The sequence below is a fragment of the Trichosurus vulpecula genome, chromosome 1 (assembly GCF_011100635.1).
Source record: "Trichosurus vulpecula isolate mTriVul1 chromosome 1, mTriVul1.pri, whole genome shotgun sequence".
Taxonomy (NCBI): domain Eukaryota; kingdom Metazoa; phylum Chordata; class Mammalia; order Diprotodontia; family Phalangeridae; genus Trichosurus; species Trichosurus vulpecula.
This window is the reverse complement of record NC_050573.1, coordinates 522557883-522583475: the sequence shown is the minus strand read 5'-3', so window position 1 is coordinate 522583475 and position 25593 is coordinate 522557883. Positions and strand designations below refer to the sequence as shown.

At 44.5% G+C, this 25593-nt stretch overlaps 1 protein-coding gene across 1 annotated transcript in view; it reads left to right on the top strand.

Moving 5' to 3' along the window:
* NATD1 (N-acetyltransferase domain containing 1) overlaps window positions 1-25593 on the top strand; it is a 54412-nt gene that overhangs the window by 16341 nt on the left and 12478 nt on the right. Inside the window, exon 2 of the mRNA XM_036751289.1 lies at window positions 22862-22980. Coding sequence (XP_036607184.1) covers window positions 22862-22980 — 119 coding nt within the window. The remainder of the gene's footprint in view (window positions 1-22861; window positions 22981-25593) is intronic.

Here is a 25593-nt window from a genome sequence, read left to right as displayed (position 1 = left end):
TTTTTTTTAATTTTTGGAGGAGGGAAGGCAGGGCAGTTGGGGTTAAGTGACTTGCCCAAGTTAGTAGGTGTGTCAAGTGTCTGAGGTTGGATTTGAACTCAGGTCCTCCTGACTCCAGGGCCAGTGCTCGACTCACCGAGCCACCTAGCTGCCCCAACATTCTCCTTTTTAGAAGGAAGAAACTGGGATCCAAAGAGTGGCTTGCCCAACAGAGTTAGGATTTGAACCTAGGTAGATCTTCTGACTTCTGTGTTGGTTTGTTTTTCCCACTTAGAGGCTACAGTCAGCCTGCCCTACTCACCTGGCCGTTGGGATTTCTTTGACTCTTGCTGTAAGATTTATTTTTTAGACCAAAAAAAATTGAACATAAATTCACATTAAGAGTGTGATATTTTAGCTTTGAGATTCCTTGCTTTGTTGAAAATTTCGCCACAGGGTACTTTTAAATGACAAACATATTTTACCGTTTTCTTGATTTATGTGGGTTTTTTGGGTTTTTTTTGAGAATCTATGTATGGGGTAAAGTCTGGTCCACAGGAGTGCACTGGCCTAGGAGTTAGACCAGTAATTAGAGTGTAAGCTCCTTGAGGGTAGGGATTGTCTTTTGCCCCTTTTTGTGTCCCCCGTGACTGGCTGACCTGCTCCTAGCTCACAGTGTCTACCTCGGGCAAATTGCGTCACCCTCTCTGGATCTCAGTCTCGTCATTTGCAAAACAGAGGAAGGATAATCAACTTCAGTAGTTCACGGGAGTATTAGGGAAATGAATGAGTTCACATGTGCAGAAATACTTTGGAGGGAAGGAACACACTCTCTAAAGCCATCCTGTTGGTGGTGGTATTATTTCTTCCCTTTTCATTCAATGCCATTGAACCACAGCCATTCCGGATCGCCTGGGAAAAGAGTCAACTTGTTTATAAGAACTGAATTAACAGGAAGTTGAATTTATGAATGAAAATACCCCAGTGCCGAGTGCAGTCTGTCAGCTTAAAAAACAAAAACATCATTCCTGACCCTAAAATTTTCCCAGAGATAATCCTCCTCTTGGACAGGGGTTCCTAACCTTTTTTGTGTCATGGATTTCTTCAGTTAGAATAGGGCAGCCCATAGATCCCTCAGAATAACATTTTAAAATGCACAGGGTTACGAAGGAAACCAATTACATCAAAATGGAGTTATCAAAATATATCTTTTATGTTTTTAAAATTATTCTTAAATATTTCCCAATTACATGTAAAAATGTCTTCAATCATTTGTTAAAATTTTGAGTTCCAAATTCTGTTTCTACACATGAAGTCATGTCAGAATATTTAAAAAAAAAAAGTTCACAGACCCTCAGTTAAGAATCCTTGCTTAGGATCTTTTCTGGGAAAATACGGACATAGAGGCCGCTAATCTATTTGTAGCAACATCTTCCCTGCATTAACTGTTTGGTTAGTAGAGGCAAAGAGGGTCTCAGCCCTTTGAGGTGAATGAGTATAAGTCAAGTGAGATCTCTGGGGGCAGAGTTGGGGATAAGGGGAAGAGAATAGGAGATAAAAATGTTCCTTGTAGTGAGTTTAAATTTAAAAACACCAGCAGCAAACGGCTTTAACAGTGTTGGTTGCCTGACTCTTCAGCATTTTCTGAAGAAAATTGTCATGATTTATCAGTTTCCTTCCACAAACCTCATACCCTCTTCCTTTACCCCAGGCTCTTAAGCAGCTCCGGTCTTCCAAGGAAAAACCCAGCCTAGATCTTCCCCCCTCTCCTCTTGTGTTTTTCCAGACCTTTTCCTAAGAGATTAGTCATCTCTTAGTACAGGCATTGGCAGATGAAAGAGATAAGGAGACCCTTGCTGACGGCCAGCCGGTCTCCCTGTCTGCCTTAGCTTTGAGGAGGTTACCCTGTCTGAGCAGGTGGTGACGTGTGCCCCACTTTGATTCTGAAAGAGACCCTTGTCAGACAGTGACACAGTTGGACAGCTTGGATTTCTCCTGTACCTTTCCTCCAAGAAGCTCAGTTTCTCAGCTGGTGTGCCTGACTGCCGTAGGTCAAAGTCAGCCCATTTTGCAGATGAAGGAAGACTGAGGGCCAGAGAGAGAAAGAAAATAGATCCAAGAGAATCAGTGAGTTGGGGTGTGTGGGGGAAGTGGGGTGAAGTGAAATTCCCGTTTTCTGCCTCCCAGTCTGGAATCATAACTGATCGGTGAACAGCATCCAAACTTTGGTTTCTAAGTTTATTTTATTCCAAATTTGCTAAATAAAACGGTCATTTCTGTAGACACAGTAGAACAGAAAAAGGAGATGACAAATGAACCTGTGAGTCTCTTGTGTACGGTTTGCTTTTTTTCTTTTTGGATATATAATGAATTCAACATGCAGGTTTGAAAGCTTACTTGTTTATGATTCTCTTTGGCTTTTTTCTGTGCCTTGTTTCAGTGACCCTCTTTTCTTTCTTTTTTTTTTTTGTTACCCTCTCCCTATATCCCTCTCTTTCTAAACCCCACCCCCAGAAAACAAAGAAAAAAAGATTCTTTAAATCAATACATGTAGTCAAGCAAATGTTACCATCCTCACTTTACAGGTGAGGAATCAGCCTCAGAGAGGAGCCCCAAGGTGGCACAACCAGTTAGGTGTCGGAGTTGGGATTTGAACTAGGTCTCTCCTGATTTCAAATCCAGCATGCTTCCAATTGCTGTATGTTGCCCATTGAAAGGAATAAGTAGGGGCAGCTAGGTGGTGCAGTGAATAGAGCACGGCCCTGGAGTCAGGAGGACGTGAGTTCAAATCTTGACCCACTTACTGGCTGTGTGACTTTGGGCAAGTCACTTAACCCTAATTGCCCTGCCTTCCCCCCTCAAAAAAAAATGGAATAAGTATCTAATTGGTAAGCATGAGCAGCAGCAGCAGCAGAATTCACAGAGGTTGGTGAGGAATGAGGGGAATAGCACAGTCCCTGGATTTAGTATTTATGAAATCTTTGATATCCTAGGGGAGAGCCTTTGCAGTAGCCTGGTAGTTTGGTAACTGCTGAAAAGTAATGACCACTGGGACGCACCTGCTTCACTAATTTCCAAGGCATTCACTTGTAATCAGACAGGAGCAGAGAAAGCAATTTAGGTTATTTTTTTTTGTCCATGTTTTAACAATAAGCACTTTTTAAGCTCCTACTGTATACTAGAGCCAGGATGAAGTATAGAGCTTAGCTACGACGTGGTATCCGCCTTCCAGGAGTTGACAGTCGAGTAGAAGGATAAAGACACCGACCCAGAGAGCTGTCACATACTTGACATGCTGCATTAGGCTGTAGAAAACAAAATGAAATCTGAGGTTAAAGATTGTTACCAACCGAGGAGAATCGGGGAAGGCTTCCTGAAAGAGGTGGCATTTAAGGTGGGGTTTAAAGAATGAATAGAGGTATAGGGGTAGGGAGGCGAGTCTTCCAGAAATAAGAAATAGGGTGGGCCAAGACAGAGGCTGGGAGCTTGTGAGTGAACAAACAGGGCAGGGTAGTGTGTTGTCCATATTTTGGGGGGTATTAAAAAAAAACGACAGCAAACATAATACCAAATCATTATATAGCTATAGGCTAATGTCGCTATTAACGTATTATTTTATAATTTCATGTTATATATTTATATGTAACTGTGTTATCATATATCCTAGTGTATATACTGATACATATATGTATGTTAGGTGGCTGTATGCTGGTAGTAGCAATAATTAACGATAATAGCATATAGCATACCCTGTATGGTAGCGCTTGCAGATATTAATTGTTCTCACTTTACAAATGAGGAGAGAGAGTCCAGAGAGTCGCCTAAGGATACAAGGGCCGAGGTTGGAGCCCGTCTCTCTGACTCCCTGGTCCAGCCTGCTTTCATCTACTCCACGTTGCCTGTTAAAGGGAATAGCGTGAGATGTCTGGAAAGGTAGCGTTGCCTCGGGTTCGTGGAGGGCTCGGAATACCAGGACGATTCGTTTGAGCTGTATTCTGTGGGTATTAGAGAACCGCTCCAGGTTTTTGTGCAGAGGAAATGAAAAGGTCGGGTCTGCACATAACAGGAATTATTCTGGCCTCCGTAAGAAAGACGGATGAGCAGATTGCACCTCTTGGGGAGGGGGCAAGGGAGGGAGGCGGAGAAAATGTAAAACTCCAAAGCTTGTGGAACTGAATGTTGAAAACTAAAAATAAATTACGTAATTTTAAAAAGGATGGATTAGAGGGAGGAATGATAATAATTCACATTTATATAGTGCTTACTGTGTGCCTAGGCTCTGTGCTAAGTGCTTTGCAAGTATTATCTCATCTGATCCTCAAAACCACCCTGGGAGGTGGGAGCTATTATCCTCATATACAGATAGGGAAACCGAGGTGAGCAGAGGCTAAGTGACTTGCCCAGGGTCATACGTTGTGTCATGATAGGATAATACCTGGGGTGAGGCAGAGGGATCTTGGCTGTCTCTGCTGGGGTGGGAGTGGGGGATGGGGGGGGAAGGGAAGGTGAGAAGAGAAGAGAAGGGGTGGGGGGGCAGAATAGCGGTTAAAAAAGAGAGACAGACCGGAGCTGATCAGGGTCCTGAAGAGTACCCAAGGCCAGCCAAGCTGAGAAGTGTGTAGAGATGAAAAGCAAACGAACGAGGGTTACTGATCGGATCGGCTTTTGAGCAGGAACAGCAAAGCTTGGCTGTATTGTGCAGCCTATCCATATACCCACCACTGCCACCATGTTGGAACTGTGAGTGTCAAAGGAGCTTTTCTCAAGGGGAAAATGAGATTGTGAGAGAGAGAGAGAGAGAGAGAGAGAGAGAAAGAATAGTTTCCTTACTGTTTGTACTGATGAAATGTTTTCCTTATTCGATGCTGTCTTTTCCCTGGGGACCTTTATTATAGTACACAGCTAAATAACTAGACCAGCGTGATTTAGAAGGCCCCAGTCTCAAATGGGGTTCAGGCAAATGAGCCAGATAAAGCAAATGACCACCCACGATTTGAACCCTGATCGTGTGAAGTCGTGGGTGAGTAAAATGCCTGTTACATTCTGGTCCAGGTGGGTGGTGATGAAGGCTTGTACTTGGGGGTGAAGAAGGTGCAGTGGGCATTAAAAGGTGGGAATAAATTCAAGAGCCGGAATTACGGGACTTGGTAACTGATTGAATATGGTAGGTGAAGGAGAAGAGAAGGTCTACGAAAGCCCCAGAGTTACAAATATGTGAATAAGCCCGTGAATGGTGGTGCCACCAACAGAATAGTGAAGGCTGAAGGAAGAACAGGTTTAGGGGGAAAGTTCCTGAATTAGCTCAGTTTGGGGCATGTTGAAATGGAAGTCCAGGTGGAAAAAGCCGTGTAGGGATCGCTTAGGGGTGAGGATTTGACAGGCAGTAATGGAGGAAGTTGGCAGGGTCATGACATCAATTCTGTGGTAGTGGTTAATGGACAGTGAGGCCTTGACCGCGGAGGTCAAGGATGGGTATGGAGGCAATGAGACAAGATGGAGACTAGGGATGAGTTAGGGGACTCGAAGGTCACCAATAAGGATAGAGTAAACTTCGTGTGAATGAGAGAATAGGACAGTTTGGATAGAAAGTTGTCATTGGAGACTCTTATCTCCAGGAGATCATTATAATATAGTGGGTAGTGCTGGACTTAGGGTCATTAAATCCTGGGTTCAGATCCTGTTGTAGATGCTTGCCAACTGTAAGTTAGACCTGGGTTCAAATCCTAGCTCTAACAGACACTGTCTATATGACCCCAGGTAAATCACTTAACCTCTCTCAGCATTCTAGGCAACTCTCTGGGACCACAAGTTGCCAGCCTGCAGTTGGTAGAGAGAGTTTCCTCACTTAGGAATTCCCCGTCTCCATGAAATCACAGGTCTAATCTTAGTCATATCCCTACATTATTTAAGTCAAGTCCTTGTGATCTCATTAACTTGTTGGCTTTTATGTAATAGCCTTGACTCATCTTAAGCTTGCTATCACTAAAAGACTCCAGTCTTCCCCCCAATTTGAACTATGGCAGTGTTCTTCTTTGCCCAGTCCCAGCTACCAAACACCTTCCTCTAAGGACTAGTCTCTCCACTTCTTTGGTCTCCACCCGCTGCTCCTAGTATCAGCCTGGACCAAGGTCTGGCCTTGCAAATGAGTGTCTGCCTACTCCGTAGGACAAGAAAGGCCACAGGTAGGCAGGCCCCCAGCCAAGAGTCACGGTGTCATCGCCCGTCATCAAATCATAGGCCGTCCAAGTTGGAAGGGACCTTTGGGGATCATCTAATCTAGTCCTCCCCTACCTTGAGGAAACTGAGGTTCAGAGAATCGAAATGAATTGCCCCAGGTCACGCACCTTAAAAGTGCAGCTGGGATTAGCTTAACATTCAGCTTAAAAAGAAGGTCAACCAAAAATAGGAAGATGCCAGGAAAGGGAAAAGAGGAGATGGGTGCCCAAGACAAATCTGTCTCCATTGATTAATTATTCCATTCGGCATGCCCATTAAGCATAAGACCTTGTGCTAGGAGCCACGGGAAAATGATACAGTCCCTGTTCTCTAGCAATTTATAATCCGGTAAGGGAGATGCTGATAGCGACATTGGCAATGTGTAGTTTTTGTTGTTGAGTTGTTTGAGCTGCGTCTGACTCTCTGTGACCCCATTTTGGGTTTTTCTCGACAGAGATACTAGAATGGTTTGGCATTTCCTTCTCCAGCTCAATTTACAGATGAGGAAACTGAGGCAAACAGGGTGAAGTGACTTGCCCAGGGTCACATGGATGGTAAGTGTGCGAGGCCAGATTTGAACTCACGAAGATAATCTTGCAGACTCCAAGCCCAGTGCACTACCCACTGTGCCACCCAGCTGCCCCTTGTAGCGCTTTACAATTGTTGTTTCATTGTGAGCCTCACAACAACGTGGGGAAGTAGATGGTATTATGACCCCCATTTTACAGGTGAGGAAACAGAGAGCTTAAGTGAGTTACCCAAGATCAGCCAATTCTGAGTCAGAATCAGGACTTGAACACGGGTCTTCCCGGCTTCATGCCCGATCCTCTACCATCCCCCAGTGCCTCTTGGCAATGGGTTATTAGGCTGCATTAAAGGCAATGCAGAGAGTCAAGAGAGCTGATATTCCCAATGTGCCCTGGGGAGTCCGTAATCTGGAGCATTGTGTTCAGTTTCTGGGGCCACATTTCAGTAAAGGCATTGAGAGGCTGGGTCCTAGGCTAGGAGGGCAACCTGCATGCTGAGGAGATTGGATGCTATGTCCAGTGAGTTGAAGCAGTTAGAGGATGTCTCTTGGCAAAGAGAAGCCACTGTGGTGGTTGTCGTGTTAGGTGCAAGGCATAGACTTCTGCTTGGCCCCAGAGGGCAGGAGCGGGCCTTGCATGCATGCGAGGTGTAGGAGTGGGTTTGGGCTCAGCCCGAGGAAGAATTTCCTAACAGTGAGAGGGGTCCAGCAGTGAGGGCGACTGTCGTCTTATGTGAGTCTCTGTGAGGAGAGCCAGCCATTGAAGCAGAAACTGACAGACAACTTGTCCAAGATGTGGGATGGAAGTTATACATTGGGTAGGGTTTGAACTTAGAGCTCATGGTGCAGTAGATAGAACGCCAGGCCTGGAGTCATTTTCCTGAGTTCAAATCTGGCCCTAGACACTAATGAGCTATGTGACCTTGGGCAAGGCACTTCACCCTGTTTGCCTCAGTTTCCTCATCTGTAAAGTGACCTGGAGAAGGAAATGGCAAACCATTCTAGTACCTCTGCCAAGAAAACCTCAGATGGAGTCACAAAGAGTCAGACACAAGAGGGGAAAAACACTGAACAACAAAGGGTTGGAGCTTAGATGATCTACCTCAGAGGGGTGCCTTTCAACCCACAAAAGTCTATGAGTCAGCCCTTAGAGCTAGTTTTGGGGAGCTTGTCTCTTTATTATTTTTTTCATTTTTTAAAAAAATTATTTTTAGTTTTCAACATTTACTTTTATAAGATTTTGAGTTTTAAATTTTTTCTCCCCCTCCCCAAGATAACATGCAATCTGATATAGGCCATACGTATACAATCACATTAAACACCTTTCCACATTAGTCCTGTTATAAAGAAGAATTTGAACCAAAGGGGAAAACCATGAGAAAGAAACTGAGAGAGAGAGAGAGAGAATACTGTGCTTCAATCTGCATTCACACTCCGTAGTTCTTTCTCTGGATGTGGACAGCATTTTCCATCCTGAGTCTTTTGGAATTGTCTTAGATTCTTGCATTGCTGAGAAGAGTCCATCAAAGTCAGTCATCACACAATATTACTGTTACTGTGTTCTCCTGGTCCTGCTCCCCTCACTCAGCATCAGTTCACGTAAGTCTTTCCAGGTTTTTCTGAAGTCGGCCTGTTCATCATTTCTTATAGCCCAATGGTATTCCATTACATTCATACACCGCAACTTGTTCAGCCATTCCTCAATTGATGGGCATCCCCTCAATTTCCAGTTCTTGGCCACCACGAAAGAGCTTGCCTCTTTAAAAGGCTCCGTACTGTTCTGCTCTGTAGTTCCTGGCCTGTCCTCACATGGCCTCTCTTTTTTAAAAGAACTTTGCCACCTGCTGGGATGGCTAAGAGGCAGCAAGGACCAGCACTTAAAATTTTAGGATGTTGTCGCTGAGAAGGGAGAGGGACCTTGTGACTGGATGTAACAAACTATGAAAGTTTGCTGGGGTCTTCAGTGTCATCTTTCCCCAGTTCTGTTAAATGGGGATTCTGAAAGGCCTTGGAGGAACAAGACCAAATAGAGGAGTTGAAAAGGATGGAGCCTCTGGCCACAGACTGGTTTCCTTCAGGCTTTCCCGGACTGAAAGGCAGGCAATGGAATGGACTGGAGACTGCCCTGAACTTGAAATTTAAAAACAAAAACAAATTCCTGATTTTAATTCCAGCTCTGGCACTAACCGGCTTTGTGTCCTTAGACAAATTACTCTTCCTTTCTGGGCTTCCACTTCATCTCTAAAGTAAAGAAGCTGGACTTAGGCCATGGGCACTTAACCTTTTTTGTGTCATGGACCCCTTGGGCTCTCTGTCTGGTGAAATCTACAGACCCCTCCTCACCATCATGTTTTTTAATGCATAAAGTAGATAAGATTTACAGAGGAAATCAATTCTTTTGAAATAGTTAGGAAAATATTTTTAAAAAAATAAACAACAACAGATTCATGGACCCCTGGTTAAGACCCCCCCCCCCGCCCCACCAGATGATCTCTTAAGAACTCTTCCATTTATTTATTTGTTCATTCATTTATGAATGGGGGGGGGCAATTGGGGTTAAGTGACTTTCCTAGGGTCACACAGTAATTGTCGAGGCTGGATTTGAACTGGGGTCCTTCTGACTCCACAGCCAGTGCTCTGTGCCACCTAGCTGCCCCCCTTCCATTTCTAATAGCTCTCATTTTATGTGATACTTAAGGCTTGCAAAGAGGCTGCATACCACAGTGAAAAGAAGATTGGCTTTGAAGTCAGAGGACCTAGCTGGGTTTACATCTTGATTCGGGTTGTTTATGTACTGCCCGTGTGACCCTGGGGGGGGTCGCCTAACCAATCTCAAATAGAACTGTATATAAGGATCCCCTCGGGCCACATACTGACTTAGAAAAACCATATAATTAGCATTAGCTAGGTTCTGTCCTATTCTTATTTATTTCATTAAATATTTCTCAACTGCATTGAAATCTAGCTCGGCAACACTGAGTCTTGGCTCATCTATAAAATGAAGGGGTTGGAATAATTGTTCTCTGTGCTCTTCCCTCTCTAGATCGAGGTTCCTGTCAAATCAGTTGAATGAGGAATATGTATAGCATATAATGTGTATGACAATATATATTATAATAATAGTCCAGTGCCTAGCACATAGTAGGTGCTTGTTCCCTTCCTCTTTTCCCCTCCCGTAATCTTAACATAATTGCGTTACCATGAAGTATTTCATTTGGCCCTCACAACAACGCTGTGATCTTTATTTTACAGATGAGGTAACAGGCTGAGAACTTAATGACTTGCCTGGGGTCACACAGCTGGTAAAGGGGGTTTTGAAATCAGGTCTTCCTGATGCCCAAGTCCACTGTTTTATCCACCATGCCTTACTGCAGGCTGTGGTGCCACGGTGCTTAACTAGGAGGGTTTGGTGAGCGGAAGTCTTGGGCTTGATTTCTTCATGGTCCGGCTATCCCTGATCATCCCAGGCCTCCTCCTTGGAATTGTGGGTTGTTCATCACACAGATGTCTAGATGACCCTATAGAAAACCGTCCCCCTTACCGGGAAAACCACTCAAAGTGCATGTTTTCCCAACAGCCCCCTCACGGTTGATCCGTGTCCAGATTCAGATACAAAAATAAACCAGTTTACAGGCTGACAAACCGAACCACCAAACAGAGGCAATGGGGTATAGGAGAAAAAGGGTGTTGGACGTAGATAAGGCCTGGGTTCAGATCTTGCCTCCAACACTGTCAAAAGTTTGTTGCTGGGACAAAATGGAGCATCAGAATTCAATGAGCTAGTCAGGGCCAAAAGCGGTTAAATCCTTTTATTTGGCGTATTTAAAGGAAGGCTCCTAAAGGGAAGGTCATGTGGAGACGTGTGAGGGAGTACGAGATAAAAGGGAAAAGAGAAGACCACCAGGGCAGCCCAGTGAGCTCACCATGCTGGGACTAGCGCTGACGCCTCCAAGTGAGGGTAGCTCACTTTCTCCCTCCATGCCGGGGCCTAGACCGGCACCCCCCAAGGAGATCTGGGAAGGGGTGCAATCGGACATGTTACCAGGAAGCCTGTGGGACAATGGCAAGGCCATGCAAGAAGAGAGAGGCCGCAGTGGTTTAGGATCCTGGGTTTATGTTTTAGAGAAGCTCAGTGAGTTTGGGGGTCATTGCTTCTGGAGACTCGGCTAATTTTTTTTCCCCATTAAAGCCATTAAGGTCTTTTATGGGAAGAGGTCACAGGCCAGGGAGACATCAATTGGCCAGAAAACTGGACATTTCTGCTTGGGAGTGATCCAGGTATAGGAGTTTCCTGACATGGCCGGGGGTGGGGGTGAGGGTGGAGGAGTATTCCAGGGAAGGGTCTGAAGCGGAGGTGCAGAGGGAAGTTAACCAGGCAGGAGGAAAGAACATCGTCACATAGCGAGGGAAGAGTCGGCTTCTTAGACTAAAGATTAACAGTAAATGCTTATTGGCTGCTTGACCCTGGACCGATCATTACTTCTCTCAAGCTCAGCTTCTTCATCTATAATATGAGGCCAATAATACTTATATGCCCCACCTCACCGGGTTTTTGTAAAGAAAGTGCTTTATAAGGACTCGTGATGAAAAATGCCATCCACCTCCAGAGAAAGAAAGAACTGATGGAGTCTGAATGCAGATCAAAGCGTACTTTTTTTTTCACTTTCTTTTTTTCTTTTTTTTTGTGGGGGGAAGGGTTGGTCTGTTTTCTTTCATAACATGACCAATATGGAAATATGTTTTATATGACTCCAAATGGATAATCTATATCAAATTGCTTGCCAACTTAGGGAGGGGAGAGGGAGATAATTTGAAACTCAATATTTAAAAAAAAGAATGTTAAAAATTGTTTTCACATGTAATTGGAAAAAATATATATTATTTTAAAAAGCGCTTTATAAGCCCTACAGCATTATAGAAAGAAATTTGAGGTGGTATTATTATTACCACATAAACACGAATAGCTTACCTCAAATCATTAATTGGTTCCACAAAAATAAGATGTTAGATAAAATGAGGTTATAGGCTGCAAGGATTTGATAGGAGCAGTTATCAGTGGGCATTTGGCCAAATGATGAGACATTGAGGTTTCCCATTGTTCAAGTGAGATTTTGGTTCTAGTGATGGGGGTAGTCCTGAGTCAGAAGGACCTGAGTTCAAATTCAGCCTCATTCACTTACTAGCTTCATGACCCTGGGTAAGTCACTTAACCCCAGTTGCCTCTTAAAAAAAAATAATGAGTGATTGTGGTGACTGAACGAGGTTGTGATGGAATGATTGGTCAGGGCGGTGTTACTTGACCGTCAGTGTTGATTGCTACGTGCCAGGCACTGTGTTGGGGAGACAGAGACAAAGGGCCCTCTAGGAGCTCCTGTTCTGACGGGAGACGACATGTATAAGCACATACCAAATGAAAACAAGATAATTTTCCAGTGGGGAAGAGTACACTAAACACCTGAGGGCTGGTTGGCGCTGGGTCAGGAACAGCCTTCTACAAGGAGGCATCATTTGAGCTGCGTTTTGAAGGGAGCTAGGGATTCCAGAAGATGAAGGGAAGTGCATTGCAGACATGGGGGAAAAGCCAGTGTTAAAAAGCACAAGGTCTCTGGAGAGAATGTTGGTTATTTGTAAAACTATAGGTTCAGAGTTGGCTCTGTGTTAGCCAGGCTGGACCAGCACCTAATCATTGAGTTGGCAACTCCTGGTTGGGGGTTTTCTTGGCAGAGATACTGGAGTGGTTTGCCATTTCCTTCTCCAGCTCATTTTACGGAGGAGGAAACTGCGGCAAACAGTTAAGTGACTTGTCCAGGGTCACACAGCTATTAAGTGTCTGAGGCTGGATTTGAACTCAGGAAGATGAGTCTTCCTGACTCCAGGCCTGGCCCTTTATGCACTACGGCACCACCTAGCGGCCCCAAATCATGGTAGCCGACCTCAAAGCTCCAGCCTCTGTGTCTTTTCAGTCAGTGGCGGATGGAACCTGGGCTTTAGCCCAGACCCTTCCCAGGGACTGAAAACAAAGGCCTCCTTGCTTTCTAGCAGGTCACTTAAATTCTCTCGGCCTCAATTTCCTCAACCATGAGATGGAGCTGATGATAATGGCACCCAGCGCTGTTGTGAGCATTGAATGAGATAATAAAGTGCTTAATAAAGGCTTGTTCCCTTGCCCTGCTTCATTGTTCCATCTGAACTAAGCAGTCATGCCTCAGTCCTCCGGAGCCATCTAGGGCTCAGACGTGAGGTCTCTCAGTGATGAGAGTCCAGGACCAGGGCCTCTGGCATCGGCACCCATCAAGAGACAGAAGGCGTCATCCCAGTGCCTGATCCACTCTCTTTGCTGTCTCCACACCCATCCTTAATGTTTGAGTATAATAACAGGGCCAGCAGCAGACTCATCTTCCTGAGTTCAAATCTGGCCTCCCGCGTTTCCTAGGTGGGTGACCCTGGGAGAGTCAATTCACCCTATTTGCCGGAGAAAGAAATGACAGTATCTTTCCTGAAGAAAACCCCAATGGGGTCAGCCCTGACTGAAAAAAGACTGAATGACAGTAATCTGTCATAACAAGACCCTAGAGTCTGAGAGGCCTAGTCAATTAGTATTTCACTAATTCAAGGGCTAGCAAATTCCTGAGTCTTCCTCTGATCCCTGTAATTCAGTCATCATGTGCTGAACCACAGAAATAGCAACCCTCCCCTGTTGTTTCCTGCCCACGCACTTCATCCTTATACCTCCCCAATCCACGTACTCCACTGCTCACCCCTTCCACTGTGCTCTCTGGACCTTCCCTTCATACTATGGCCTCCTTTCCTCCCATGCTTTCCATCTCGCACTTTATGGAAACCTGGCTCCCTCCGGGAGACCCTGAGTTCTTGGCCACACTCTCCAGGGCTGTTCCCAACACGCTGAGACTGGAGAATGAAGAAGAAAAAGCAGGCTTCTTGATCTTCTCTGCCGTATCCAGACTGCCCCTTTGCCATCCTCACTCCTGCTCTGAGGTTCATTCTATCTCTCTATGTCACCCTGTCCAATTCAACCCTGTCCCAATCAACTTCCCAAGTTCTAGGTTACTCTTCCTCTTACTGTAAGAAGTTCAGTGTCTGCCTCATAATCTTCTGCCTTGATGCTCTAGAACAGGCCTTGTTAAACTTTTTCTGCTCGTGACCCCTTTTCACTCGAGAAAATTTGATGAGACCCTGGCTATAAAATAGGTATACGAATCAAACATATACTGATAATAAATCTTAAAGAAATTTATTTTAAAACAATTCTTTGGTATACATATAATTTTACCATTTATTAAAGACGAAAACAAATTTGCCTACTAATGAGATGGGTATGCTTGTTTATTTTTACATAAAGAATTAAATCTTGGCAGAATAGTTGATACTGCAGGACGTAGAGCATCTTCAGTGTTTTTTAGAATTGGTTGGTGTTTTGTTTTTATAATCACCAATACTGAGAACACCAATTCGCATAAATACGTAGTACAAAATGGCAGAAGTGTGTTTAGGGCCATTTCAGAAGTTGTTGGAAGTTCTGTCCTAATCCTAAACCAAAGTTCATTTAACAATTTTGCATGGACAGACAGTAAAACACAGAAATTCATGACATACAGTAGTCCCAAATCAGAGCTGAGAGGTATCTCTGGCCGAGTTCACTGGCGTTGCACGGTGTGATGGCATGCTGTGTGTTCAGAACAAAAGCTGCAGTGAAGTCGTGTGATGCAACACAGAAAAGCACCGCCAGAAGCACCTTGGGTTCATTACGCATATGATTTTGAATTAATTTTTGGCCCTTGTACATTCAGAAGCCTTTTACTGTTACAGATTTTTCAGGACCCTCGTATTCATTCATGCAGCCCCCATATGGGGTTTGGACAGCGCTGCTCTAGAACTTCTGTATTAGTGCGAACAATGAATCCTCTGAAGTGGTTCCATCATTACAGTTTGCACTTCATATTTCCGTTGGGCTAGACTCGATTACCACATTTTACATAATTAAAACTTCACATAGTGTGAATTTAAATTCATAACCACTTCAAGGGATTCAAACCACTGGAGAGGTTTGCCATTTCCTTCTCCAGCTCACTTTACAGATGAGGAAACTGAGGCAGGCAAAGGTAAGTGACTCGCTCAGGGTCACAGAGCTGGTTGCTGTCCTTTATTCTTGAAGAGGACCAAAGTGATGTCACTGTGTTAGAGTCAAGTTACAGTGTGGCTGATCAGACCAATACAAGCTTGGAATGTTCTACTGCAGGTCGGGCACAAATAGTTGGTGTGTACATTTGGGGTGGATTCTTTAAATTTGTGCATCACAATTTTGTTTTTGTTGGGGTTTTGGGGTTTTTTTTGTTTTTGTTTTTGTTTTTTGAGCCACTTCAAATTCTGCTTTGCTCATAGAGCACAGCACCTTCTCTGATGAGGGCATGCCATACTGAGCGGTCCTATGTCAGTATCTCCTATGTCACACAATCAGTTCCATCCAGAGTTCTTAGCGTCAGAGGATAGATGTGAACTCGGGAAGATGTCTTCCCAATCCCAAGCCCAGTGCTCCGTCCGCTGTGCCTCCTAGCTGCCCACCTTTTCCTGTCCCTCCCCTTTCTCTGTGTTGTCTTCCTCCGTTAGAAGGTAAGCAGGGATTGTCCTTTCAGCTTTATTTATATTCCCCGTGTTTAGCACAATGCCCAGCACCCTGTTAGTACTTAACAAATGCTTGTTGTTTATTGACTTCTAGAGGAAACAAATACCCAGAAGTCTTATGACTTGCTCAGACTCATGGGGCTAGTAAAGGTTCAAGGTGAGATTTGAACCAGGTTTTGCTGACTCCTTATTTGATGCACTATCCATCATTCCTGTTGTGGTCAACTGGTATCAAACTCAAATAGAAGTGGATCCCCATGGGCTGCACATTGACTTAAAAAACCACCCATTAACGGTGTGTCATATTTTTATCTATTTTGTTAAACACTTCGCAGTTCTGTTTTGACTTGGTTCACATCACACTCTGGAGTTTTAGGGGCTTGTGAATTTGACACCCCTTTGTACTTGCTCTGTAGCTGGCCTGATCAGCGAGCGAATACATCCTCCTTCTGCTCTCCTCAGTATCTTCTGGTGTCACTGTTTTGTCCCTGCTTCCTACAGACATGTAAAGGTCCTCCCCCATGCTTTTATTTATTTTTTTTTTAAAGAATTGACATTTTTATTCTGAACCTAACAAACAGAATGGGCATTTGCATCAACATAGTAAAACAGAACAAGATTGTACCTGAGGCTGCGGATCTCTGTTATGTACAGCTTGGGACTCCCCCACCTTTGCCTTCATTTAACTCTTCCATCCCCTTGGGTTACTGTCCAGTACTGAATTGTTCACCTTTTTGCAGCCCACCTCCTAGACAAATTTGGTCTTATACACTTGTTAACTTCCATTTTCTTATCTCCCTACTCGATTCATCACCCCTTACAGTCAGGCTTCCAATCTCACCTCTTGACCAAAACTGTTCTCACCCAGGTTACCAATAACATCTTGACTGCTGAGTTCAATGGCCTTTTCTCCAATTCCATCTTGTTTAACATTTCTACAACTTTTGGTGCTGTATCCCAGCCCCTCCTGCTGGATTCTTTCTCATCTCTGGGCTTCAGACCTCTCTTGGCTTCAACCTCTGCCCTGGTCTTCCTGCTGCCCGTCTGACCCCAGTTGCTTTCGATCTCGTGCTGGATCATCATCTATCTTCCACCCACTGATCAGACTTCTTTCCCAAGTCTCAATTCTGGACCCTCTTCTTTCTTTTCCCCTACATTTTCTCGTTGATGTGGCTAGTCTCCATGGATCTTATTATGATCAAAGCAGACAAAACAGATCTGTATATATGTGTATCTATGCGTACATATATACATGGGAATGTGTGTGTGCGTGTACTCTTAGAGCTGGAAAGGAGGTCATATATATGCAGCATGTGTATTGTCAAACAGGCAGTCATATCATGAGATTTATGTGAAAACCAGGTTTATTACAAGGGAAATGAACATGCATGTGGAACCCAGAGTTCACAATCCATACAGGTGTTTGCATATTTATGACAGCAGGACAAAGGAAGGAGGAGATACCAGGAAGGGGCATTGCATAGGCTGGAGAAAGGTGCAGTAAAGGCGTGGAAAATCTCTCCTGAAAGGGAGGAGCTAGGTGATGGCAAAAGCCTCATTCTTTTCCCTTGGGAGCTGCTAGACTATAAAGACAGGATGGTCTGCATATATACAGGGTCCCAGCTGCACAAGCAAATTTCCCAGCCTGGCACAGAGTGGCTGGTGCCTGTCTTGACTCCCAAGGACACACAGGGAGTCCAGTTTGGGATGCAAACAACAAATTATGCCAGCTGTGGGGGTGCTAATGGGGGTGCTTGATCCTTGACACATGCAAGGCCCTCCTTCATGCTCTGGGTTCAGTGTTTCTGGAAAATATGACAACTCAAAAAGACAAGTTTAGGGGACCCCGTAACAGCCCTTAACTGTTTGTATGTAGGTAGGTAGGTAATTATGTACATGGCAGCTAGGTGGCTCAGTGGATAGAGGGCAGAGAGCCTGGAGTCAGGAAGACCTGAGTTCAGATAGGACCTCCAACGTTCGTAGGTGCTATATAAATTCTAGCTGTAACTGTTACTATTCTTATATCTAGCCTTAACCCTTCTCAGGAGCACCATCAAACTGCCTTCATCTCTAGTATTCCCATCAGCATCTCAAATTCAGCATGTCCAGAATGGAATTCATTATCTTTTCTCCCCGCTCCCACCTACACCTCCCAACCCCGTACCCTCCTCAGACTTTACCTTTCCTTCATACTTTCCTATTTCTCTTCAGATCACTACCTTCCATCTTTCTAGTGTCCCAGGTTCACAGCCCTGGACTTCTCTGTGACTCTTCCCTCCATCTTGATTCCCCACAGCCAGTTAAATTAAAAATGTTAATTCTGCCTCCTTAGTGTCTCTTGGATCTGTCACCATTTCAATGTGGCAGCCTTTCCTATGCTATTGTTCCCCACCCTCACCTTTAATCTTCTCTTCTCCAGGTGAAACATCCCCAGTTCCTTTAATTATCTTCACAGGGTAGAGGAACCTGTTCTCCCAGAGTCATAGATTTAGAGCTGGGAGGTCATCTCCTACCACCCTCTTGTTTTACAGAGAAGGCCTGGGGAGGAAGAAGGGATTTGCCCAAAGTCACACAAATAGCAAGAATCAGAATCATGCTGTCAGTCCATGTCCCCTGATGATTGACATGTTTCTCCATGTTTTCTTAAGTCTAGACAGTCAACAAAACAGCAAATCAAGCCCTGATCAGTAGGGTTTCCTGATTTCCAAGGTGTAAATGCTCACACCAAAAATTTAACAGCCTGACTTTGTTTGACCTTGACTTTCTTAAGCCATCTAGCTTTTCTGGGCTGCAGTTTTTCTTATCTGTGAAACAGACATTAAGCTTGGTGCTAATTTAGGTCCCTTGCGGCTCTAAAATCATGATCCTATAATCTTCTGATTAGGAAAAGAGGATTTGAATTCACAGACTTTAGTGGGGGGGGAGTACCTATATAAAATAAAATTTTAAATATTTCCTTCAGAGCTCCCATGATTTTGTCAGTGTAGGTATGCTCTCCACCAGCGCAGATTACAGCTCCTCTGTAACTTAGTAGAATGGTTTTCAAGGGTCGCAGGGGGCAGAAAAATCATCCTGCATCCAGCCTGGGGATGAAAGGCTCTGTCTGCAGGCCCTCAGGTGGTATGACCTACCTTCACCTATCCTGGATTAGAAACCTTTTCATCCTGGCAGGCCTCGCCCAAAGTTTGCACTCTGCTGAAAGAGCCCTTGAGAGGCTAGAGTCACCTCCACACCCCAAGGAGGCTTTTTAGAGTGAGATTTGAAATCTATTCAAGGAATTAACTCATCTAAGACAAAGAAAATTCCTGCAAAACAGACCTCCCATCTCCCATAAACATGGATTGGCTTAAAATGAGGTTTGCTTTGCAATGCACAAGGAAGGCTCTGTGGTCAAGGGTCCTTAGCCTGGAGTCTGTGAACTTGTTTGGTCTTTAAATATAGCTTTATTTATTAAATACTTGCCAATTACATTTGTAAGAATTTAACATTCATTTTTTAAAATCTTGAGTTCCAAATTCCCTCCCTCCCCTTCCCCACCCATTGAGAAGGCAAGCAGTATGATCCTGATTATACATGTAAAGTGTGTATTTGGGTTTTTTTTATTATTTTAGTAACTGTACTTCAGTATAATTTGTTTCTTTTGTAAACCATTTTTATCTTATGCATTTAAAAACCTCATTCTACTGGGCATCATTATGGCCACAGGCCTTTAATTCCTAATACAAGGGAGACTGAGGCTAGCAGATCTCTTGAGCTCAGGAGTTCTAAGCTGCAGTGGTCTGGGCCAATTGGGCATCCCACTAAGTTCAGCATTAATTTGTTGAATCCCAGAAGTAGGGGGCTGCCAGGTTGCCTAAGGAGGGTCAAAGTGGTACAGGTGGGAAATAGAGCTGCAGAGGGTCTAAGCTACAGTGGCAATCAGTGTGGGATCAAGGCAGCCACCCGCTTTTAAATCTAGCATAGTTTTAAAGACCTAATCTTTAAAAAACAAAACAAAACATTATTCTGAGAAAAGGTCCATAGGCTTCACCAGACTGCCAAGGGTTCCACGACACACAGAATCCCCTGATCTGTGATGAACCTACGTCATTGTACCTGATTTTTGAAGTGGTTTCATTACAGACTTTCCCTCTGCTCACCTTTAACCACTCACTCATTACCTCCGTTTTTATTGGGAAGCATTAGAAAGAATACAAACTCTCTGAGGGCAGATAACTTCGTTTTCGTCTGTATATCCTCAGCCCCAAGCCTGGCATGTAGTAGACTTTTAAATGCTTGTTGAAGGACAGAACCTTTGACCCTCTGCCAGTATCCTGGTCCTCCAAATCTCAAGCTGCTCTATCTACAGGGTCTCTTGGGGGCTCTTTCCCCACTCACCATCCTGCTCTGACTTCCTCCTGGCTGGTCTTCTTCCCAGAATCTTTGCTGCCTGATTTCTATAGCTGTCATGATGAGCCACCAGCAAACAATGCCGGCAAATTGCTACCGTACGGTTTGTATGAGCCTTCATACTCCTTAGTTCCAGGAAGGGAATGTGTATAAAGAGGTTTGGCCATCTGAAGACATGAATTTTTGGTAAGCACTCTTGTTACTTTAGTTTTGGGTGGCGGGGTTGTTAGGTCCAGGTTATAGATGGAGAAAAGCTAAGGCACTCTGAGGAAGTTGATGTTGGAGCTTGGCTATATACTCTTTGATCCAGTGACACTGGCCTTCTGGCTGTTCCATGAACAAGACCATTCATCTCTCAGCTCCAGGCATTTTCTCCAGCTACCCCCCATGCCTGGAATATCCCTCCTCCTCCTTCCTCCCTCTCTGGCTTCCTTTGTGTGCCACACTAAAATCCCATCTTTTACTGGAAGCCTTCCCCAAACCCAATAAATTCTAACGTTTTCCCTCTGTTAATGATTTCCTATTTACCCTGTTCACATAGCTTGCTTTGTATATATTTGTTTGCATGTTGACTCTCCCACTAGATTGGAAGCTCCTTGAGGGCAGGGGCTGTCTTTTGCTGCTTTATGGATCCCCAGCACTTAGCACTGTGCCTGGCACATTAGTTGTCATTCAGTCGTATCCAATTCTTTGTGACCACATGCGGCCTTTTCTTGACAAAGATACTGGAGTGGTTCACTGTGAGGTTGTGACTTTCCAAGGGTCACACAGTTAGTAAGCGTCTGAGGTCAAATTTGAACTTGGGTCTTCCTGACTCCAGGCCCAGTGCTCTATCCATTGAGCCACCCTAGCTGCCTCCTGGCAAACAGCAGCCACGTAATAAATGTTGATTGATTAACTTCTGTATTCATGATGGTGGGCCATCTGACTGCACAGTCATAGGTTTACAGTAGAAAAGGGGTCTTGGAGATCCTCCAACCTCTTTCATTTTAAAGATGAGGAAAGAGAGGTCCAGAGAGGTTAAGCGACTTGCCTAATGAAGGTCCCACTAGAGAGGCACAGTGCATGGAGTACTGGATCTGCAACCAGCAATACCCGAGAGCAAATCCTGCCTCAGACCCTTATTAGCTGTGTGACTATAGGCAAAATCATGTAACCTCTGCCTCAGTTTCCTCATCTGTAAAATGGAGATAATAGCGCCTCCTTCCCAAGGTTGTTGCAAGGATCAGGTTTGTGGAGAGCTTTGCAGATGTGTATAAATGTTAGCTAAGGACCTGAGCTTGGATTGGAATTGAGGGCCTCTGGTCCCAAACCCAGTGTTCTTTCTACCCTACCACACTCCCTTTCATACTTACAGTTAACTAACTGCCTCTCTCCGGTCTTTCTCCCCTCCATCCCCACCCCCCACCCTCACCCCAAAAAAAGTGTACATTTGTTTTAGTTCTTCTGTTTGGGAAGGAGGGAATGGCTTGGGGAAGACTCCCTATTCTCTCAGGGAGCCTGTTTCTCCACCAGAGCATTGTGCTATGTGTCTTGCTTCCCTCCCCAACAGCCCATAACACAATGCAATCTAGTCTTCACTTCTGTTTTTCTCATGTACTTTAAGATGTAAGCCACGATCCCTCCCGCCTGGGATGTACCATCTCCTTCACAAAGGCGCTTTGTCAGAGTAGACACAGAGTGTTCTCTGATCTCTCTGCATCATACGTACTGTATTAAACCACTCGAGGAGCATGCTCTGCTTCATGTACCATTTGGCATCCCCCTACCCTCCCAGATGTCACCCCGTCGGAAGGGCTCTGTGCCCCCATGGAGAGCTATTGCCTTCCCAGTGATGGGAGATAATGACTTTCTTCCAGAGTGTTTTGTTTTAGTTTAATTATCATGGAAATACCTCCTTGGGTATTTGCGGAGCTATTCTCCCGGGAACTTGAAGCGCTTCTCACACAAACAGCCTCTCCCTCGTACTCACCCAGGATGGAGAGGTAGGCTTGAGGGGCCGGGAGACGGTCTGCGGATTTCTCAAGGAGACAGCTGAGGCAGTACAGTTTAACAGATTGCCTAAGATGAAGATGAAAACCCAGCTCTTCTGCCCTCTTCTCCACCTGTTCCCCATCATCGGCACGATTCCAAGAATCTTCCTTGCTTTAGATTAGGTTCTACTCCCCTCACGTTGTTAAGTGCTCCCAGCCCTAAGCCACAGTTAATCTAACTGAGCCCCAAAGGTACCAAAGTAACCTCCTTGTGGGGCAGGGACTGTGTCATTGTGCCCCAGGAATAGCACGGCATCCAGCTGGTTTAGCAGGTGCTCATCAAGTGATTGTCTATTGACACCATGACCTCAACCTCTTGCCACAATGAAGACTTGGAATTAAAGGAGTTGAAGAATCCAAGGCCCTAAAAATTTAGGGATGCCATAGAAAGAAGAAAGGAGGGGGGGAAGAATGAGAAGGAATAAGTAAAGGCAAGGGGAAAGGAACATTGGTTCAGACGCTTAGCAAAAAAAAAACAAAACACACTTTGTATTTGCTTTACATAGATTTTTCTATTATCTGTGTATGTGTTGTTTCATCCCAATAGACTATAAGCTTCTTGAGGGCAGGGACTATTCTGGTTTTTTGGTTTTTTTTTGTCTTTGTATCCCCAATGCCAGACCCATAGCAGGTACTCAATGCTTGTTGGATTAAATGTCTCTGGTTCGGCCTCACTGGGAAAAATGCTGATTTGGAGTTAGAGTGCCCAGGTCCAAATCCTGACAGCGCCACTACACCTGAGTGATGTTGGGCAAATCACTTACCTTCCCTCGGCCTCAGTCTTCTCATTTGTAAAGTGAGGGTGGGACAAATGACCTCCGAACTCCATTCTGATTCTAAACTTGTGTTTGTTGTTTCTACGGTGAAGACAGATCTCTGCCAGCTCTGGAGAGAGGATCTGTAGAAATTCCCCCACCCAGCCCTGTGTAGTTCTGAGCACAGTCCAAGGGCAATGTGTGTGTGTGTGTGTGTAAACCCCTTTGGATTTTAAGATCTCTGCTGTCACAGGTGGTTAGGTGAAGGCTCTGTCAAAGTTGACCCTCTGCATTGATTTCTGTCTCTTTGTGTCTCTCTCCAGGTTGTCATGACCGAGCGGTCCTGCTCTACGAGTATGTGGGGAAGAGGATTGTGGATCTGCAGCACACAGAAGTCCCTGATGCCTATCGAGGGAGGGGAATAGCCAAGCACTTAGCTAAGGTATCACCAGCTCTGCCTTCCAGATTTCCCTGGAGAGTGATGCCGGCAAGGTCGTCTTTTTTGGAGGGGAGAATTTGGAGATGGCTCAGGAGAGGAAGCGGTAGAATCCCAAGATGCTGGAGATCAGGGGAACCACCAAGATCATCTCCCTTGTTTTACCGAAGGGGAAACTGAGCCCCCCAAGAAATAAAGTGATTTTCCCAGGCTAGCAAGTGGCAGAACAGAGATTCAAACCCTGAATTTTTTTATTCCAGGCTCAGAGCTCTTGGTAATCTGACTTTTTTTTCCATGCTAGATTTCACCTCCCAAGTTTTCTTTGTTATTCAGAACCTGTTTCTCTGGTTTTTTTTTTTCTGGCCCAGGTGTACTCTTAATTTTTATTTAACAAAATAGTGACTAAAATTATATATTTTGTTTCAAAAAGGAGGAGGAGGAGGAGGAGGAAGCAAAGTAGTTCAACAAAACCAACCAACATATCAACTGAGTTTGATAGTAGATAGAGAGATAGATATATGTAGATCTATCTGTCTATACTGTTCCATACCCATGGTCCCCCATCTCTGCAAAAAAGAAAGGAAGGAAGATGCATTTTTCTCATCTGTTTTCAGGATCCAGATTCTTGGGATATAAAACAGTGATTTTAAAAAGAATTCATCGTTTTGTATTTTGCAAAGGCTAATGTTCAGACTGAAATGGCCACTTTTAAAATCCTTAATCAGAAATAATTTATGAGTGTGGACACTAATTTTATGCTACTGCTGGGAGGGTATTTTAGAATAACTATGATAGTTTCTATGTGGTTTCTTCCATTCCTTTTTGGACTAGATTGGGAAGTCCTTGTAGGTAAGGATCAAGGTGGAAAAGAGGTTAAGTTAGATTGTAAGTTCTTAGAGGTGAAGGACGATTGTATTTTTCACTTTGTATTCTCAGCACATGGCACACAGTGCCTGAGCCAGAGTAGAGGCTCCATGAATGCTTGTTGGTTGGTTGGTTGGTTGGTTGATTGATTGTCTGCTGCCATTCAGACCTGAGCCGCTGTCCAAGGTGAAGCATTATGGACAGTTGAGCAATTTAGGGTCCTAAAGCTTCAATGATCCCATGTCTAAAAGTACTTAAGAGAAAGACAATAAAATAAAATTTAATTATTTAAAAAAAAAGTCCTTACAAAAAATGTCAGAGCCCCAGGGCATTTGCTGCACTAGTGCTGGGGTACTGAGAGGCACCGAAGAGGAGCAGTTACTGGTCCCCAGGACCTTCTTGAAGTTGTGAGTGATAAATTGCCTTAATTGGTCTTGGAATCAAATATCATGACCTGAAGGGTTTATTTTTATTTTTTTGGAGGCCATCGGGATTAAGTGACTTGCCCAGGGTCACACAGCTAGTAAGTGTCTGAGGCTGGATTTGAACTCAGGTCCTCCTCACTACAGGGGTGGTGCTGTATCCACTTCGCCACCTAGTTGCCCCGTGAAGGGTTTAGCTGGGAAAATCAGTCCGAGGCAGCCCAGCTCATTAGGCCTTAGGGTTCATGTAGCTAATGGGATTTCTTTGACTGGTTATGGGTGACAACAAATGAAGCCAGAACCTTGCCCAAAAGTCCCTCTGACTCAGGCAGCAGAGCTGTGGATGCTGTAGTTCTGCCTGCAGGCCTTTGAGTTTTGCATAAAGAGCAAAGCAGTTAACAAAGGCAGCGGCCCAAACCAACCCATCCAGGGGAGAGCCAACCTGCCCACCTTGAGGGCATCAGTGCCCCATTCTGGGGGAAGCATTTGGCACGTAACAGAACTGCACATTAGAGAAATAGCACTTTTCACAGTGATTAGTCAGCCTGTTGCCATCTGTAATCCAAAACAAAGCTTGAGTCCTACCTTAGAAGCCCAGACTCCATGAGAAATTAGAGGGAAGTCAGTCTCCTGAGTGAATTCTTAGAGGCATAACTCTTAGAGGTTAGCCCTAACCCTGACTCTGTTTGGGGTAGGTGGAATGGTACAGTGGTGGTGCTAACCAGAGCCTAGATGGTGTGTTCCCTTCTGTCTGGGAGTTGCTAAGGAGGGGCGGGGATGAATGAAACCTTTGACGTCTCTTCCCCAGATCCTTCTGCTTTCTCTACTGTTTTCTTACCTCCCTTTAGGTGAGATATTTGTCAATCATTCTACATTCTTTCTTGAGCAGCTCTTTCTCCCTCCCCCGTCCTTTTCTTTTAAATTAATTTATTTATTTTTGGTTTATAACATTCAATTCCACAAGCTTTTAAGTACCAAATTTTTCCCCTCCTCTCTCCTCCCCCCTCCCCTGCTCCCCAAAATGGCATGCAATCAGATATAGCCTCTACATACACATTCAAATTAAATATATTTTCACATTAGTCATGTTACAAAGAAGAATTATAACCAATGGAATGAACTATTAGGACGAAGAAACAAAAAAGAGAGAGAGCAAATAGTTTGCTTCGATCTGCATTCAGACTCTGTACTTCTTTCTCTGGATGTGGATGGCATTTTCCATCATGAGCCTTTGCAGTTGTCTTAGAACCTTGCATTGCTGAGAAGGGCCATATCTTTTTCTTTCTAAATAATTTTTTATTCTCCCTTTTCTCTCCCAAGTTAGAAGGGGATG